Source organism: Danio aesculapii, chromosome 24 (genome assembly GCF_903798145.1).
Source record: "Danio aesculapii chromosome 24, fDanAes4.1, whole genome shotgun sequence".
Lineage (NCBI taxonomy): Eukaryota > Metazoa > Chordata > Actinopteri > Cypriniformes > Danionidae > Danio > Danio aesculapii.
Window position 1 is genome coordinate 6646524 of NC_079458.1, and position 19164 is coordinate 6665687.

General features: G+C 34.5%; 1 protein-coding gene across 1 annotated transcript in view; it reads left to right on the forward strand.

Annotated features, from left to right (window-relative positions):
* spidr (scaffold protein involved in DNA repair) overlaps positions 1-19164 on the forward strand; it is a 105855-nt gene that overhangs the window by 10397 nt on the left and 76294 nt on the right. Inside the window, exon 6 of the mRNA XM_056450222.1 lies at positions 14410-14627. Coding sequence (XP_056306197.1) covers positions 14410-14627 — 218 coding nt within the window. The remainder of the gene's footprint in view (positions 1-14409; positions 14628-19164) is intronic.

Below are 19164 nucleotides of genomic sequence, written 5' to 3' on the forward strand. Positions count from 1 at the left end.
CTGTGAGAATCTTGGGTCCATGCAGGTTCCAGTAGGTCTTCTACAGTATTTGTGATGATTGGGATGCAGTTCAACAGATGATTCATCTGAAAAATCCACCTTCTGCCACTTTTATAAATTATCATCTAGAAGTCAAGTTATTATATGTTGCTCTTACAACTGGGATCGTTGACAAGACTTTAGTCAGGTAGTGTACAAGCATAGTTTTCCTCATGATGTCAGCATGCATGCTTTTTTTTCTCTTTTCTGATAAATGTGGAAGACACGGCTGAAGCAAATTAAGCATGTTCACTTGGCAAAAATACAGAAAACTGTAAATTAATGGGTATTTTTTACAGTGTAAAAAAATTGATCGTTTTGATTAAAATGTTTTAGTCACATGACCAGTTTACATACTTTCTGCTTGCTTGCACATCTAAAAGAAAACTCTTTAGAAATTTGTTAACAGTCACAGTAATAATTAAAGTCAATCAAAAGTGAAAGTAAAAAGTAACCAAGTTTGGTGACCCATTCTTACAATCTGTACTCTGCATTTATCCGTGAACACACACACACACACACACACACACACACACACACACACACCAGTGCAATTCTGATCATGATGTATTCTCATATCGCAAGAAAAAAATGAGGGATTAAATGAGTAATGAATGTTGCTTCTGCTTTTTTTTTTTTTAATATTTTCATATTAATTATATTAACATTATCAAAACGTCATTGGATTCCATTGACATTCATTGTATGGACCGAAGCAGTTACAGCATTCTTTGAAATCTCTTCATGTGAAAATTGAAAGTCACACACTTTTGTAGTGATAAGTGTTACTATATGGCGATTTGATGTTTCTTTATTAGGAACTTTATTACCAACATCCGTGTCACTGTTGGTAATGACATCATGAAATAATGCATTTATGTTTTGCTAGTGATCTTTGACCGTGATTAGCATAATTTAGCGTGATTCATCTCACTGAATTCATGATTACTGTCATAAGGTGAAGTTCTGTCCAGACTATGTTGGAAAGAGAGTTCAGTCTCATTCCTGGAAGGGCAGTTTTATGCAAATCTGTGATGTTATAATGAAGCACTGCATAAACAGCTATGACTGGACTCATAAATAGTTGGAATAGTTGGAAGGCATGATATTACACATAGATTAAAACATTCAGAAGTGAGAGATGAGATGCGAAATGGGGTGTTTATTAACTCTCAATAAATCCAGAAACAAAAATAGTTTCTTTGTAATCTGTGGTGCTCTACAAAATTGATTTTAAAATGTTACTTCTTATTTTTGATCATTGAATGGCTTAGCTTCATCTTAACATTCAGCCCTTTTGACTGAACACCATCCATCCAGCTCCTCAAATCAGAGACTTTTGTTGATTCCTGAGTATAGGCTTAAATGTCAGGGTGATCGAGCCTTCTCTGCTCCTAAACCTTGGAACGATTTGTCCCTTGGGTTGTTTTTAATTGTGCTATCATTGTCATTAATCTAAACACCTTAATGCATAATTATAAATGCATAGAAAATTAAAAGAGATTATAATAAAAATATAGAAGTAATACATGTGTACAATTAAATTATTCAGAATAGTTTTAATGTTAAGCTGATATAAACATTATGAAGTATTTATTTTAAATGGTATATATTATGTATTTATTTTTAATGAATATAAATGAAAATATTTATGATTACAATATTATTAGTGTATTACAATAATAATTATGTAAATTTACATTAGGTAAAATAAATCTATGCAGGCAATAATTCACCATATCAAACACTTTGCCTTTAGTCTAAAGCTGAAGTGACTTTTGAGTCTTATTTTCTATTTGTGTTGTGTATTTTGGTTCATATTTTTGACAATGAGTGCATGTCACTGAACCTGTTCACGTTGACAACTATACAATATGTCTGGGCTTTACCAGTTGACAGATTAATTTGTGGCAAAAATGCCATATTGTTTGATTAAAGGCATTTGACGTCAGCAGCTGAAGATAAAAAACAGCTAAGTGCATTTAGCACTTTCCAGCTCTAATCACAACCAACTGGTTTTTGGATAAAACGGTTGCCAACCACTAATCTAGAGCAACGTTTATATTCATCCAAGGTGCCACTGAAACCTCTTCATCTAAAAAGTTTTGAACTTGTCCCAGATCTCCACTACGTTTGGCACTCACTTCCTTTCCTTTAGAAATACATTGAATTGTTTGGCCTATGATGTAATGTATAAAATGTAGTAAATGCAAATTTCATTTTCATTTCATTTTCTTTTCAGCTTAATCCCTTTATTAATCAGGGGTCGCCACAGTGGAATGAACCGCCAACTTATCCAGCATATGTTTTACTCAGCTGATGCCCTTCCAACTGCAACCCATCACTTGGAAACCATACACTCTCATTCACACACATACACTACGGACAGTTTAGCTTACCCAATTCACCTAAACCGCATGTGTTTAGACTTGTGGGGGAAACCGCAGGACCCGGAGGAAACCCTCGCCAACACGGGGAGAACATGCAAACTCCACACTGAAACGCCAACTGGCCCAGCTGAGGCTATTGTGCTATCCACTGCGCCACCATGAAGCCTGTAAATGCATATCATATATACAATTATATATTAACGCAAGTTAGTAGTTAGTTAGTTTTTAGTTAGGAAAATGTTCACACACACACAGTCACGCACGAAAAACACTTTAAAGGTATAGTAAAAAAGAAAGAATTTCATTGTTTGCTTATCCAGCATATGTTTTACACAGCGGATGCCTTTCCAGCTGCAACCCATCACTGGGAAACACACACAAAAAAAACTTAAAACAGTAGATAATATTATAAATATATATTTGACCACCCCTATAACTGTTAATATCAATGTGAATTCATAATCACGACAATCATTCAATGCGTGAAATGTTCATTCAACTGTTTTCAAACCGGCAGATCTAGAGCACTGTTAAACATCATAAGTGTTCACAAGACATTTCTGTCTTGTAAAATAGCTGTTTGAATCTACATTTAGCCTAAAACAGCTAATAAAATAGCTAATCAGAGGATACTGTAGGTCAGAATAAATTAAATATGCCTCAAATCTCTGAAAACTTGAATACATTTTATTAATAAATTTGATGTAATTTAAATAAATACATAAACAATAGGAAAGAACCCCCCACCCCTGATTACCAATATAATTTACACCCTTAATATATTAATGGATTTTTAAATGGTAATTTGTTAAATATTTAAGTTTGTTTGTTAAAGGAAATGTTTTACTCACACACACTAAAAAACCACATTTTTAAAAGGGGCGGTTCACCAAGAAATGACAATTGTCATCATTTACTCATCCTTCATTTGTTCCCAACCTCTTTGACTTTCTTTCTTCTGTTGAACACAAATGAAGATATTCTGAAGAACGCTGGAAAAAACAGCCATTGACTTCCATAGTATTTTTGCTTCTACAATGGATGTCTGTTGGGCTGCATGGTGGCACAGTGGGTAGCACGATCACCTCCCAGCAAGAAGGTCGCTAGTTCGAGCCTCGGCTGGGTCAGTTGGCGTTTCTGTGTGGAGTTTGCACGTTCTCCCCATGTTGGTGTGAGTTTCCTCCGGGTGCTCTGGTTTCCCTCACAAGTCCAAAGACATGCGTGAATTGGGTAAGCTAAATTGTCCGTAGTGTATGTGTGTGAATGAATGTGTATGGATGTTTCCCAGTGATGGGTTGCAGCTGGAAAGGCATCCGCTGCATAAAATATATGCTGGATAAGTTGGCAGTTCATTCCGCTGTGGCGACCCCAGATTAATAAAGGGACTAAGCCGAAAAGAAAATGAATGGATGTCTGTTTTCTAATATCCATATAGCTTTTGTTCATCGGAAGAAATAAATTTGTGAAATATTACAACCACTAGACTTTGAGAATGTTGAAATATAATGAGGATATACATTTTTGGTGGGGTAAACTGACTTTTTAATGGCTCACTAGAAATTTTACGCTGCATTTTTAAGACAAAAATAGATCTTTCAGTTCTAAATAGAAAGTTGTCAACAATTTTTATCAGCTCTTTGACATAAATCAAAGTCCTGAAAAAAACACATTCATACACTGTAAAACCCAACAGCCAACTTTATCAAATGAAATGAGTGGAGTTAACTCAAAATTGACTGAAAGTTAATTCTACTCATTTGAAAAGAGTTTTGAAATCAGTGTTAAAGGTAAAGAGTTAATTAAATACCTCATTACTTCAACTTAAATGGAGTAAGTTCACAGTACTCGTATAGATTAGTTTTTTTAACTCAAATGGTTTGTAGCAATCGGTTTCCTCAAATGGTTTGAGTTGCCTTAACTTATTGAGTTTTGCAGTACTCAGTTGGTTTGAGTTCTCTTCATTTATTGGGTTTTGCTGTGCTCAAATTGCTTCGCTTACTGAAATGGATTAAGTTCACAGCACTCATTAGGATTAGTTTTTGAACTTAAATGATTTGTTGCATTCAGTTTCCTGAAATAGTTTGAGTTGCCTTAACTTTTTGGGTTTTACAGTGTATAAAACATCTAAATCTCCACTATGTTTAGCACCCACTCTCATGCCTCATATTAAAAGCATCTTCCACATCAATCCTGCCTCCTGGATTCAAGATTGAAACCATTTGTTTAAAAAACAGATTGTTTACTTGCCTGGCTTTCGCAGGAAAAACATTTTGGGCCCATTTACTGGAAGAGTTAAAAAAACAGACATATGTCTAGACGTAATGTTTTATTGCACGTTTATTTCTTAATTACACCTGCATTTTAATCATTCATTTCCGAGTGCAATACTTCATCGTCCTTGGCTATGACACACTTTTTGCAGCCTCTCCGTGAGCGCAGCAGATCTGTCCTGTTCCCGCTGGTTTTGGGAACTGCCCCTCTGTGACGTCTCTGGATTTTACACAAAAAAAAAACTAAGCGGGGAGTGATACACATTTGACAGAGCGAAAAGTTTGTGTACTCCTCCATTCATTTTGAGCCAGTGCAGGGTGAACACATTTTTGAGCGCAGGCCAGGAACATAGTGTACTGCGGAGAAAGAGAGAGAGAGAAGTAGTGCGCGTAGTGCTGTTCGCTGGCAGGCTGCCCTGCAGGGTCAAGTTGATTCAAATAAAGGAGTGTGTGTGTTTGTGTGTGTGTAGGCTGTTAGAGGCCTGGAATGCTGTTCGTGTCTCCACATGATAAGGAGGCTGCCGAATTTTTTTGTTTTTTTCCACAGGAAAACCAGTTTGTGACAATGCAGCCACCACACAAGCAGTTTAACTTCTGTTGGTTTTACGACCTGTCATAAGTGTATCTCATATGATCAGGGCTCTTAAAGGGCCGGGTCGTATCTTCAGGTCAATCTGTGGAATGTATCATCTTTTGTTATTGTTTGCTCTAGGGGTGTGTGCTTTATCAGGACAGGTGTCTCTTGTCAATTTTCTGATCGCCCCCGCAGATGTTTTTTTCCATAATGCATGTGGAATCGATAGTTTAATTTAATTTTTATTTAACTTATTTGTTTTTATTTAGATTGATTGATTAAATAAGTAAATCAATAAATGAATTCAAATTAAATTAAATCAAGTCAAATAAAAAATTTGATTTATTGATTATTTAAATAAAATTTTTAATAAAATTAACACAGTTGGTTACGAAAGGTGTATAAAATAAAAGTTTGTTTATATGTAATTATATAATTAGGCATTTGAATATTCTATCATGGCATGCAATAATGTAAAAAATATTTTAAAAAAATTTAATATTCCATATGTATTGTAAAATATGACAATATTAAAAATAGCATTGAAGGAAAACTATAATAATGTATGCTGGTACATAGCTATATATTATGCATTATTATTATTTATATTATTATTATATATTTGTTACTTTATTCATTCATTTTCTTTTCGGCTTAGTCCCTTTATTTATCTGGGGTCACCACAGCGGAATGAACCGCCAACTTAGCTGCAACCCATCACTGGGAACATTCATACACATTCATTCACACACATACACTACGGACTATTTAACTTACCCAATTCACCTGTACCACATGTTTTTGGATTTGTGGGGGAAACCGGAGCACCCGGAGGAAACCCACGCGAACCCAGGGAGAACATGCAAACTCTACACAGAAACACCAACTGACCCAGCCAAGGCTCGAACCATCGACCTTCTTGCTGTGAGGCAATTGTGCTGCTCACTGCGCCACCGTGCTGCTTTTATTTCATTGTTTTGCTAAAAGATATGAAATTAGGGTATTTTATCCATTCATCTGTTTTTCTATCGTTTGTCTTTCTATGCGTTATTATATCCATTCGTCCATCCATCCATCCATCCATTTGCCTTTCTATCGTTTGTCTTTCTTTCATTTGTCGTTCTATCATTTGTCTTTCTCTCCATTTGTATATTCGCCCATCTGTCCATCTTTCTATCTGTTTTATATCCGCCGTCCATCCATCCGTCTGTCTATACATCCGTCCATCCATCCGTCTTTCTGGCCATTTCTCTTTTAATGTTTTTATATCCATCCATCCTTCTATCTGTCCATCAGTTTTTCTATCTATCTGTTTGTCTTTCTATCTGTTTTTGTATCCATCCATCCAACCATTCATCCATCCATCCATCTGTTTGTCTTTCTATCTGTTTGTCTTTCTATCTCTTTTTATATCCATCCATCCTTCCATCCTTCCATCTGTTTATCTTTTTATCTGTTTTTTTATCCGTCCATTTATCCATCAATCCATCCATCTGTTTGTCTTTCTATCTCTTTTTATATCCATCCATCCATCCATCCATCCATCTCTCCATCTGTTTATCTTTCTATCTGTTTTTTTATCCGTCCATTTGTCCATACATCCATCCATCTGTTTGTCTTTCTATCTCTTTTATATCCATCCATCCATCCATCCATCCATCTCTCCATCTGTTTATCTTTCTATCTGTTTTTTTTCCATCCATTTATCCATCCATCCATCCATTTATCCATCCATCTGTTTGACTTTCGATCCATCACTCTTTCTATCTGTATGTTTTTCTATCCATTTGTCTTTCTATTTTTTTATATCCATCCATCCATCTATCCATCTGTTTGTCTTTCTATTTGTTTGTCTTTCTATCTGTTTTACATCCATCCATCCATCCATCATTTGTCTTTCTATCCCTTTTTTGTATTTTTTTTATATTCATCCATTCTTCTATCTATCCATCTGTTTATCTTTCTGTCTGTTTGTCTTTCTATCTGTTTTTATATCTGTCTGTCCATCCATCCATCTGTCCATCTATCCATCTATTCTTCCATCCATCCATCCATCCAAATGTTTGTTGCATCCAAGCCATGTTATGGCTGCATCTATCCATTTGTCTTTCTATCTGTTTGTCTTTCTATGTTTTTATATCAATCCATCAATCCATCTGTCTGTCTTTCTTCGCGTCCATCTTTGTTTTTATCCATCCATCCATCCATCCATCCATCCATCCATCCGTCTTTCTATCTGTTTTTATATCTGTCCGTCCGTCCATCATAATAATACAATCAATTTTTATTATTAATTGTAGTAATAATTATAAGTAATAACAACACGAGTTATTCCCATGCAGATTGTAGATTTGTTTGTCTGAATCAGGGCACATTTCTTATTTATTTGAAGAAACCCTCAACCCTAAGCTTGACCAATAATAATAACAACAGTAATTGTTGCCTTACCAAGCACTAATAGGAAGTTCAGCAATTTGCAACTCACAAAGTAGTGATTTCAGAATTAGTAGCTAAAAGGCAAGTGTTGTATGTGGGAAGTGTGATGTAGGAGTTACATGTGGATTCAGTGTTCATTGGCAGAGCTTAATAAGAGCTTTTTTTCCAGAGGCCAGAGGTTGATATTAACGCAGTGTTGGATCGGCAGACGCTCACAAAGTGTTTGCAAGGCCTGTTGGGAATTACGAGATGTGCAAGAGGAGAGGATTAATGGCAGGTCACCGAGTTCTTGTTTTCTAGTGTTTCACCTTTGCTCTTCTCACTTCTTTTCCTCTCTAGTGTTCATTGGAAACACTAATTTGAGTAGTGATCTTGTCTTACGAGGAACTGGTTCATAGATCTTCAGCGTTTGGCTTGTTTTAGTGGCCCTCAGCCATTTCTAATGAGAATTTGGTTCCAGTTTAAAATTGTGGACGCTTTTATAATCCAGCATGGCATGATTTGTTTTAGTGTGTGTGTGTGTGTGTGAGTAATGTGAAAGAATTAGGGCTGCAAGATACTGGGAAAATATGGGATATTGAGTATTGTGATAGTGATGTTTCTGATTAGGGCTGCAAAATATATCGTTTCTGCATCGATATTGCAATGTGCGCATCCACAATAGTCACATCGCAAGATGTGCAAAGTTATAGTGTAGAATTATAGTTGACCAGGAGCTACAAAACACATTCTTTAAAGCACTTTTACAATGTAGATCAAAGCAGCTTAACACGGTCAAGCAGCTTAACACGGAAGTCCAGTTTTCAGAGTTGAAGATCAGTTTAGTTCAGTTCAGTGTGGTTTAATTTTCACTGCTGAAAGTCCAAACACTGAAGAGCAAATCCATTGATGCGCAGCTCTACAAATCCCAAAGCAAGCAAGCCGGTGGCGAGGAACAAAACTTCACCAATTGATGAAAATGAAAGAAAAAACCTTGAGAGAAACCAGGCTCAGTTGGGCACGACCATTTGTCCTCTGGCCAAACTTCCTGTGCGTAACTGCAGTCTAGGTGCCAGATCTGTAGAACGCTGGTCATCCATCGAGGAGAACTGCAGGGGTGAGTAGGTCACCGGCGGGTGATCATACTGGCCCAGTGGCGTTGCGAGGAGGGGGCTTAGGGGGCTTAAGCCCCTGATGTATTGTCAAAAGCCCTTGATCTTTTGGAATATGTTGCACTTAAATAAAAATATGTTGTATAACATTTATTTTGTTATCTAAGTATTAAAAATTACCACATACATCACGCGCATTCCACTTAACGCACAACCCACAACCCACAAACGTTTTAAATAGTCAGCTGTTCAACAGTACCTGTTTCTACCGGCAGGTGGGAGTGGCTCTGTTGTCACATGGTTTTAAAAAAATTCTGCCACTGCACTTCATTCATTATTTTGAGGAGCTGAAGTTGATGAGCTAATAATACAACTCTTTCGCAAAACTGAATAGTTCTAACTACTGATGAAGCTTAATATTTGTGTTTACGGTATAAAATGTGTGTAGTTTTGGTGAAATAAAATAACTGTAATAAATAAAATGTGCATCATATCAATGTAAATACATGCGAATTAGTCAGAAAAACGTAAATTGTTCTAGCTTTCTAGATATGATCTAGATATGATATAGCCAGTCACGTCTGTTTTTGTAATAGTTAAACCACAGTGAGTTTCTTGCATATAGCATATTATTTTATAGCTACATTCTACTGTAACATGCTATGGCAGTTAGCAGCAGATTATAAATCGACTTTCCTATGAAAATAGCTAAGATGGCTGGAAGAACACATACAGTTAAAGTTGAATTATTAGCCCCCCTGAATTATTAGCCTCCTGTTTATTTATTTCCCCAATTTCTGTTTAATGGAGAGATTTTTTTCAACACATTTCTAAACACAATAGTTTTAATAACTCATTTCTAATAACTGATTTATTTGATCTTTGCCATGATGATTATGACAGTACATAATATTAGGGTATCCGCTGTCTAAAACATATCCTGGATAAGTTGGTAGTTCATTCCGCTTTGGCGACCCCTAATGAATAAAGGGACTAAGCCGAAGGAAAATGAATGAATGAATATATTGTGATATGAATGTAATTTCACAAGATGACTCTATTTTGGATAGAATTCATAATTTGACATCGATTGGGATTATTTTGTACTAGAGTGAATCTGTGTAAAATATACCAAATAAAATAAGCATTAAGCACAAATGAAAACAAAACAAAGGTAAAATGGAAATAAACAGTGCTCCATGGTTTTCAGTTCAGCCTATCATTATTGAGGTACAGAAATTCAGTTATTAAATCTAAAATAACACTATGTAATCTTCATTGTATAATTCATTCATTGCATAATTAAACACAATTAATCTTATAGTGGCAAATTTGATAATTTCTTGTGCCCAAATGGTTTATATTTGCTTGTAATCTTACAGTCGCAGGCCTTGAAAACGCATCCAAATAAAAAGATTTCACACCATTAGGCTGTGTGTCTGTCCACCGTGGCGTTTTTTCTCATGCTGTGTTTGTTTTTTGTTCTTATCAGTGATAGCACTGCATTTTTTGATGTTGATCTTCAGACATTGCAAAGTGGAGGAATGCTGCTCCCATCAGCGTCACTTTTGAGCTAGCCGTCCAATCACAGTTGAGGAGAGGCGGGACTATACCACACAACTGTCAACAAATAATCTGCTAAAGACTTGTAACGGAACAGCGACAATACTCTATATCATAGCAAGCGACTGTGCTGCAAAAGCCCTCACGGTGCATTTAGAACAAGGCTCACGTTTCTGCAGCACGAAAACGCTTCGTTGGACACACAACCTTAAGACTTGTATACACCGGGACACTTTTCCCTTCTGTTTATAATCAGGATTTTCAAGACGTTTTTCTGCATTTAAACCCAGTCGATTTTTCACCAGCAGAGTGAACGTGCAAAATTACCCCCTAACATTCGATGCCGCTTAATAAATCTGCAAATCAGGAAAGAAATGCGAAATGAAACTCACCATCATGTTTGCTACACTCAACTCCCACTATAGTTGCTGTTGCGCTTATCATACAGCTCATTGTGCTCAGACATCAATGAAAAAAAGCATTCATCTTGCCTCGGCGCATCTTTTTTATTGGGTAAAAGTGAAACTGAGATCACCTCGACTGTTTTGTAACCTCCTAGTGGTGTTTGCTGTCACTTCAGCAGCTTCGGGCATCTTAACAAATCAAATCAAATCACTTTTATTGTCACATCATCAGCAGCATGTGTGCGATGATGAGGGAAAAGCTTAGGTGCTGGCTCCAGACAGTACACAATACAGATATTGCAAATACAATGACAGTGCAAAATACAGACAGTGCAACTATAAAGACAGTGCAAAATACAGACAGTGCAAGTATAACGACAGTGCAAGTATAACGACAGTGCAAAATACAGACAGTGCAAGTATAACGACAGTGCAAGTATAACGACAGTGCAAGTATAACGACAGTGCAAGTATAAAAATTTCGACTTATAACGCCTTTACAATTCTGGCATCTCAAGTTTGGTCCAGAATTCATTGGTCCAAAATTAATGGAGGGAACATGTCTGCGATGTTAATATTGCATATATCATTATCAATACCATTCCGGTATTGACCTTCTTCTTCACGTACGAGCGGGCATAGCCATTTAAATCTTTTTGTCTCTAGATTCCGGTCTCATTCACTTCCATTCATTTTTAGATGTTAAAAACAGCTCATTGTGCTGCTTTGATGTTGCAAACTGATATTTTCTTATTATATTATTCAGCTTTGTCTGTATAATTATGAACACACTTAATTGTAGAGCAAACAGGTTGACCATTTTTTGACGTTTATTATTCCTAGTCATTTCTTCCATTGGTGGCTGAATTGGAAGTTCTAAAACAATCACAAAAAGGAGCACGCTTCCATATTGCAGAAGAAGGTCAATAGATCATTTCAATGTGATGTCGTCATTGGCCAATGAACATTTCCTGCTTGTTATCAAGCTATTTCATAAGTGTAACAAGAGGAAATTCAATCATAACTTGATGTTAAAACGGCTATAATAGCATTATTTATCAATATGTGGCTCTTCTTAGATTTTCGGAAGTTATAGAAATTAGAAATGTAAAACAGGAACTGCATTGGGATCTTTTTGTTTACATCCCTTAAAATGTTCTGTATTGTGCAGCCCTAGAAAAAAATACAGGCTGTCATATTTTTGCAACACCTGTTTAGTGTGTAATTTCACTTGTTGACAGCCTGAAGGCATCAATCAGGTCCTGTGATTTTGTAAACCAAGTACTTGTTTTGATGATCAACTTATTGACCTTTGTAAACACTGACCACCCAGAGTGTTTACTTTGCTGTTCAATCATAATAGTATGTCAATGTTATGGATTTCATATAGCTTACAGCGACTCCTTTGGGATTGTCATTGGCATTTGACTTTGTACATTTAATGTTTATTATTTAGTCATATTTTGACGCATAATGACACTCTTTATAAGACAGATCTTGACCTAGAGGTCACAGGTCTTCAGTTAGTATTAAATATTGAACTTTGATGGTGCAAGTCTGACAAGTATCATGCTGACTTATTATGTTCCCTTTCTCTCCAAATTATTAATTACTTGTATTGTATGACAATTTCTGTCAATAAAGAGTGGAAATAAATCTTAAAATGCATGCCATTTATTCATGCACGTGGTGTTCCTCATTTGTAAGAGGTGGGGGGGGGGGGTGCATTAGGGTTATTTAAAAATGATATACTTTTTTGAAAGATTTATAATATTTGCATGTTGATCTAATATTTTTTTTTGTAGTTTTATGTGAACCATCAGTTAACAGAATTGATTTTTATTAGATTTTTTTTTTCATTTAAATTAATTTAAGTTTCAGTCATTTTAACATTTCAACTTTTTGTTTTTCTATTATTTTCCAAATCAAGATTTCAGTTTGCGCTTATTTAATTTCAGGTTTTACTTTTATTGAGGTATTTTGTTTCATTTAAGCTTTAAAAAATGTTTTATAATTGTTTGCATTCATTTCATTACCCTTTTAGTCATTTTAGTACTTAAACTTGTGTTATTTCAGTGAAATTTTCATTTGCATTGGTTTCATTTATTATTTAATTTTCATCAAATATTTGTATTTTATTGCATTTAAGCTTATTTTTAAACCGTTTTTTTTAATATTATTATCTTTAATTATTCAAAATAATCTATTTCACAACGTCACAACATACTTATTTTACAACTCATAGTATATTATTTGCCAAAGCAACATTTAAGATTACACTATTCTTTAATTTTAGGTTTTAATTTATGAGGAGCTATTTTGTTTAATTTAAGCTTTATTTAAATGAAAAGGTTTTTTTAAAAAATATTGACATCATTGTTTGCAATAATTTTGATTTAATTTCATTGGTTTTCATTAAATATTAGTTTTTTATTTTTTAAAATTTAAAATATTCTTTTATAATTATATATTTTTAATTCATTTATTCCCGTTTCAATTATATTTAGTATTTCAACTTATTATTTGCCAAAGCAACATTTAAGTTTTTCTGTAATTTAGTTTTTAAATTTTAATAAGGTATTTCAAATTTCTTTTAAATTTAAGCTTTATTTTAATTAATAGATATTTAAAAATGTTTTCATATTGTTTTAATGAGGTTTTATTACACATTTAGCCATTGTGATACTTGAACTTGTTTTATTTCAGCAAAATTTTCATTTGCATTCCTATTGGTTTCATTTAATATTTGGTTTTCATCGAATATTTGTATTTTATTGCATTTAATCTTATTTTTTAATAGTTTATTATACATATTTTCCCTAAATTAATTCATTTCGGTTTCAGTCACTTTATTATTAATTATAATAAATTATTGTAATTTTGTAATTATAAAAGGGATTTTGTTTTATTTAAGCTTTATCTAAATGAATAAAAAAAAAATAGATCATTTTTCATGATGATGAAGCCTTTATTTGTCACACTTTTACATGTCGCGAAATTGGACCCCCCGACCATACACAAACATCACACATTTCAGGGGAAGACAGGTAGACGAGAGGTAGCTTTTAGAATATGGAAATAAAAAAAGCAGCAACCAAGCACATAATTGTTCATCATTAATTGCAATAATTTTGATTTTGATTTAATTAGGTTTTATGAAATATTTGTCTTTTATTTTGTTTTTGCTTATTATTAAGATTTTAAATATTGTTTTACTTTAATGTATTCTAGTTATTTTTAGTATTTCAACGTATTATTTGCCAAAGTAACATTTAAATTGGCACTTTTGCTTAATTTTTGTTAAGTAAAAATAATTAAATTCTGTACAAACAATTAACATTTTTAATAAGTATTAAATTTTTTAAATTTAAGCTTTAAGTTAATTAATAGACATTTTTTAAAATATATATATATATTTTCATAACTTGTTACACATTTAACCATTTTGATACTTCAACTTATGTTTCCATTAGCCTTCTTACTGGTTTCATTTACCACATGGTTTTCATTAAATGTGTGTCTTTTTATTGCATTTCAGCTTAATTTAAATTTATTTTTAATACTTTTAGTTAACAATAGCACAGTTGTTGACTAAAGCATCAGTCAGATGATCAAACGTCAAACTCTCCTCTCTTTTTTCAGTCACCGGCTGAGATTTCCGACTACTCCTCTTACGAAGGTAATGAAGAAGATCCAAATGAAAGCAGAGCTGAATCTTCTCTGGCGGCCGACACTAGCAAACAGTCAGTCAGCGAGTGGATCCGCTCCGCTCAGGCCATTCTCCAGACACCTCAGAAGCAAACCACCAAGACCATCAAAACCCCAGAGGACTCCAGCAAAAAGAGGAGGAGGTTCGAAAGGTATGATCTATTGCACTTGGACCACAATCTTCACTTTGGTGCAACCCTGTGCAAGATGAACTCCATTTATGAGTTCAGGCTCTGGCTTTATGATTGGGATTTATCACCTTAACGGATGGTAATCCTTTCACACTGTTATTTATTCTTTTCTTTTTCTCTCTCACTCTCTTTCTGTTTGACGTCAAGTTCACAACCCCGAAATTTCATATCAATGTAAACAGACTGAATACAAAAGAGCTCAAAGTCTAGCTCAAGCAGTTTAATAGTACATCCACACCCTTACCGTAAAAAAACCTGGTCAGCTTAGTTTTTGATTGGCTATCGGGGAGTGGCTTTCTTTGCACATTTGTGTGTGAGTGAGTGTGTGTCACCTTGTTTAATTTAGGAGTATTTCCTCCTATGCGCACAAGAAACAGCATTAAGGCCTTTTGTCTGATATTACTCAGCAGTATGAAAAGTTCATATCTTGATTATAGTGACTGACATTATTCCGGTTATCTTGTTAAAATTAGGGCTGCAGGATTCTGGCCAAAATAGGAATCACGATTTGTTTTGCTTAAAATAAAGATCACGATTTTTCTGGATAGATGGATGGTTGGATAGATATAGATGGGTGGATGGAGATAGATGGGTGGGTGGGTGAATGATTGGATGGATGGATAGATAGATAGATAGGTAGATAGGTAGATAGATAGATAGATAGGTAGATAGATAGATAGATAGATAGATAGATAGATAGATAGATAGATAGATAGATAGATAGATAGATAGATAGATAGATAGATAGATAGATAGATAGATAGATAGATAGATAGATAGATAGGTAGGTAGGTAGGTAGGTAGGTAGGTAGGCGGATGGATATGGATGGATGGATATATATGGATGGATGGATAGATATGGATGGATGGATAGATATAGATGGATGGATATAAATGTATGGATGGATGGATGGATGGATATAAATGGATGGATAGATATAGATGGATGGATATAAATGGATGGATGGATAGATATATACGTAGGCTATAGATAGATAGATAGGTAGGTAGGTAGGTAGGTAGGTAGGTAGGTAGGTAGGTAGGTAGGTAGGTAGGTAGGTAGGTAGGTAGGTGGATGGATGGATGGATATGGATGGATATGGATGGATATATATGGATGGTTAGATATGGATGGATGGATTGATATAAATGGATGGATAGATATAGATGGATGGATATAGATGGATGGATGGATAGATATATAGGCTATAGATAGATAGATAGGTAGATAGGTGGATGGATGGATGGATAGATATGGATGGATGGATGCATGGATAGATATGGATGGATATGGATGGATGGATATATATGGATGGTTAGATATGGATGGATGGATATAAATGGATGGATAGATATAGATGAATGGATATAGATGGATGGATGGATAGATATATAGGCTATAGATAGATAGATAGATAGGTAGATAGGTGGATGGATGGATGGATAGATATGGATGGATGGATGGATGGATGGATATAAATGGATGGAGATAGATAGATAGATAGATAGATAGATAGATAGATAGATAGATAGATAGATAGATAGATAGATAGATAGATAGATAGATAGATAGATAGATAGATATTAAATGTCTTTATAAGCATGCATTTACATTACATCCTTTTTTGCAATTAGCTTACACAATGTTACAGGATTTACTGTGGATCAGGGCCGGAGTGGGACTTCTTTTCAGCCCTGGAGTTTCGAGCCTTAGACCAGTCCATTTCAGTTCAAGACTGAATATATTAAAACAATGTAATTTCCAATTCAGTACTTCACAGTGAAGATTTATTTAACAGTTAACACCACGTACAATAATGTTTAACAGTATCAGAATCTATTTTCTGTAAGAGTTTGTGCTCATAAATATACAAACCTTGAAATGAAAAAATACCAAATAAATACAAATATAAATTAAGCTATATGTATCAAATACGTTTGTGTATAAAATAAAGATTAAAATTAAATGTATTGAATTTTATTTTTCATAAATATGAGAACATTAAAGGGTAGCTAAATCTCCAACACTACTCTTTAAAACATCACAACGTCCTTTTCTGCAATATCTGAATATATATTCTGTGCGAAATAGTGTACAGACATCCAGTCCTTAAACATAAAGAATAAAACAAGTCTTAACACTGTTATCTGCCAGACATTTTTAATCACAGCTAATAATGGCTTCATATTTTCCCCCATTTTTAGCTTTCTGATCAAGTTAAGTCAGATTTATTAATGTAGTGAATCATCTGATTTCATTAATTGTCTCAGGGCATTTTTTTCATTGAGCAGGTGTAATATTCATTAATATTAATATTGATAATTCGAATTCTTACATTCAATGACAATCCTACCAGCCCATTTTAGTGTGTTGTGCTCATGACTGGTCCTTGGTAATATTACGGGGACCGACTCGTCGTTGTTAGGAGCAAACAGGACAACAGGCTGCTGCTGAAGAGCTACAGTACAAGTAAACGTAATCGTTGTTTTGCACTGCTCCTAACTAGCCTAATGTCAATTTACTGGCCGTTTCATCGTCTTCATGTGTTGTTGTACTTTCGCTTTTTTAATTCTGGCCTTTTCAGAGCCACCTTTGCACGATTTTTCGTCTCTCGCGTATCTCTTAACAAATGATTTTGCTGATGAGTAAGGTGCTGCTGTTAGAGTCGAATGATAATTACGTCATCATTAACCTGCAGGCTGCATTCAGCTCATGGGGCGGCGAGAAAATAAATAAAGAGTGGATCTGAGGTAAAATAATGAATAAAACGAGTGAGGCTATGGTCAAATAAATAAAGAAATGAAAAAACTGCGACTGCTGAAAGTGCAGGCGGCTAGGGACACAGGCTCTCGCAGCCAAAAAAGGGACCGGCCCACCGGGAATTCTCCCGGCCCTCATGATCCCGGCCCTGCTGTGGTTTGTAAGTTATCAAAATCATGATAATCAGTCACAGTGTTAATGATAAATGAAAATGGCATTACTAACCATCTGAAAACGTACAGTGGTTTACCTTGAAACTGATAATCATGACAACAACACTACTCAGGGAACATCAGAGATGGAGTCCTGCCCTTGACATTGTACTGTAAATGAGTCAGCTTTTATGAATGGGAGAGTTTGTGTGGAGTTTGTTTCCCTCACGGGGGAGCTGTGCCTCTTTTTGGCTCCTGATAGTCCACAGATCCTCCTGCTGACCCTCAGTTATTTCTGCAGAAAAACACTGGATCAGTCGCCTCTGCATGTTTTAATCTGACTTTTTTTTTTGTATAAGAAGATGATTTTTTTTGTCTTTGAGTTTTTTCAAGATTTTACAATAATTCAAACCCCAATACTCAGAACTTACCCCAGACAGGTTTTGGAAAAAAAATAAAAATAATAATAATCATTTAAAAAAATAATTAAAAATAATATTAAAATAAATTAATTATTAAAAAATAATAATTAAAAATATAACATTCGAATCAAGCACCAATTCACATTCCACAACTTCAGCCTTCCAAAGCTTCTTCCATATCTCCATTTTTTACAAAGTTCAAAAACACCTCCCAAATATCACAAAATTCAGAGGATTTTTTGCTTATTATATTTAATCTGACTTTTTAATGTGTTTGTATTATGCTTTTATGTGATTACAGCACACATAAATATAATAGAGTGCATAAAAACTGCTACTCACTAATATAAAATGAGCACAAAGTAAATATAAATAGAGTAAATAATAGTTAATAGCAAGCAGAGTTGAGTTTTTATGCTAATGTGAACTAGTCTGCTGCATATGTAAGCCTAATGAGTTGTGTGCAGGACCATAAGTGGAGTGAATGTACTGTAGATTTGATTGATTCAATGATTAATTTTAAGGAACTGATTCTCTCTGTGATTGATTCTGATAGATTCAGAGTGGCTGGTTGTGAATTGTTTGTTTATTCTGGTTCATTCAGTCTGTTTTATTTTCTGTGAATGAGTTGGATTTATTGACTATTGATTTTGTGTGATTGATTTTTATGGTCTGAAATCTAATTGTTCCTTTAATCGCTTCTTTTTGAGTATGTGCAAACAAATCCCCTGTATTTATTTGGCTGGATTTATTATAATGTTCAATGCAACTGATTCTCAATGATTGATTCAATCAGGATCAATTTATACAGAGCTATCAGTGTAAATGATTAACGAGATTCATTCTTTGAATGTTTTTATGCGATTGATTCAATCAAATCACTTGAATCTTCTGCTTTGATTAATTGTGAAAGATCCAATCACTCATTCACGGTGCTTTGAATCTTCTGCTTTGATTCATTGTGAAAGATTCAATCTCTCATTCAGAGTGCTTCTGCTTTTCTAAATGATTCATTCTGTCTTATTGATTCTGTGGGGTTAATTTTACTCAGCTAGACTTTGTTTTAACGCCGAGTGATTGATTTCATATAAACGGTTCTCTAGGACGAATTAATTTAAAAATATTCAATCTCTCATTCACAGTGCTTTGAATCTTCTGCTTTG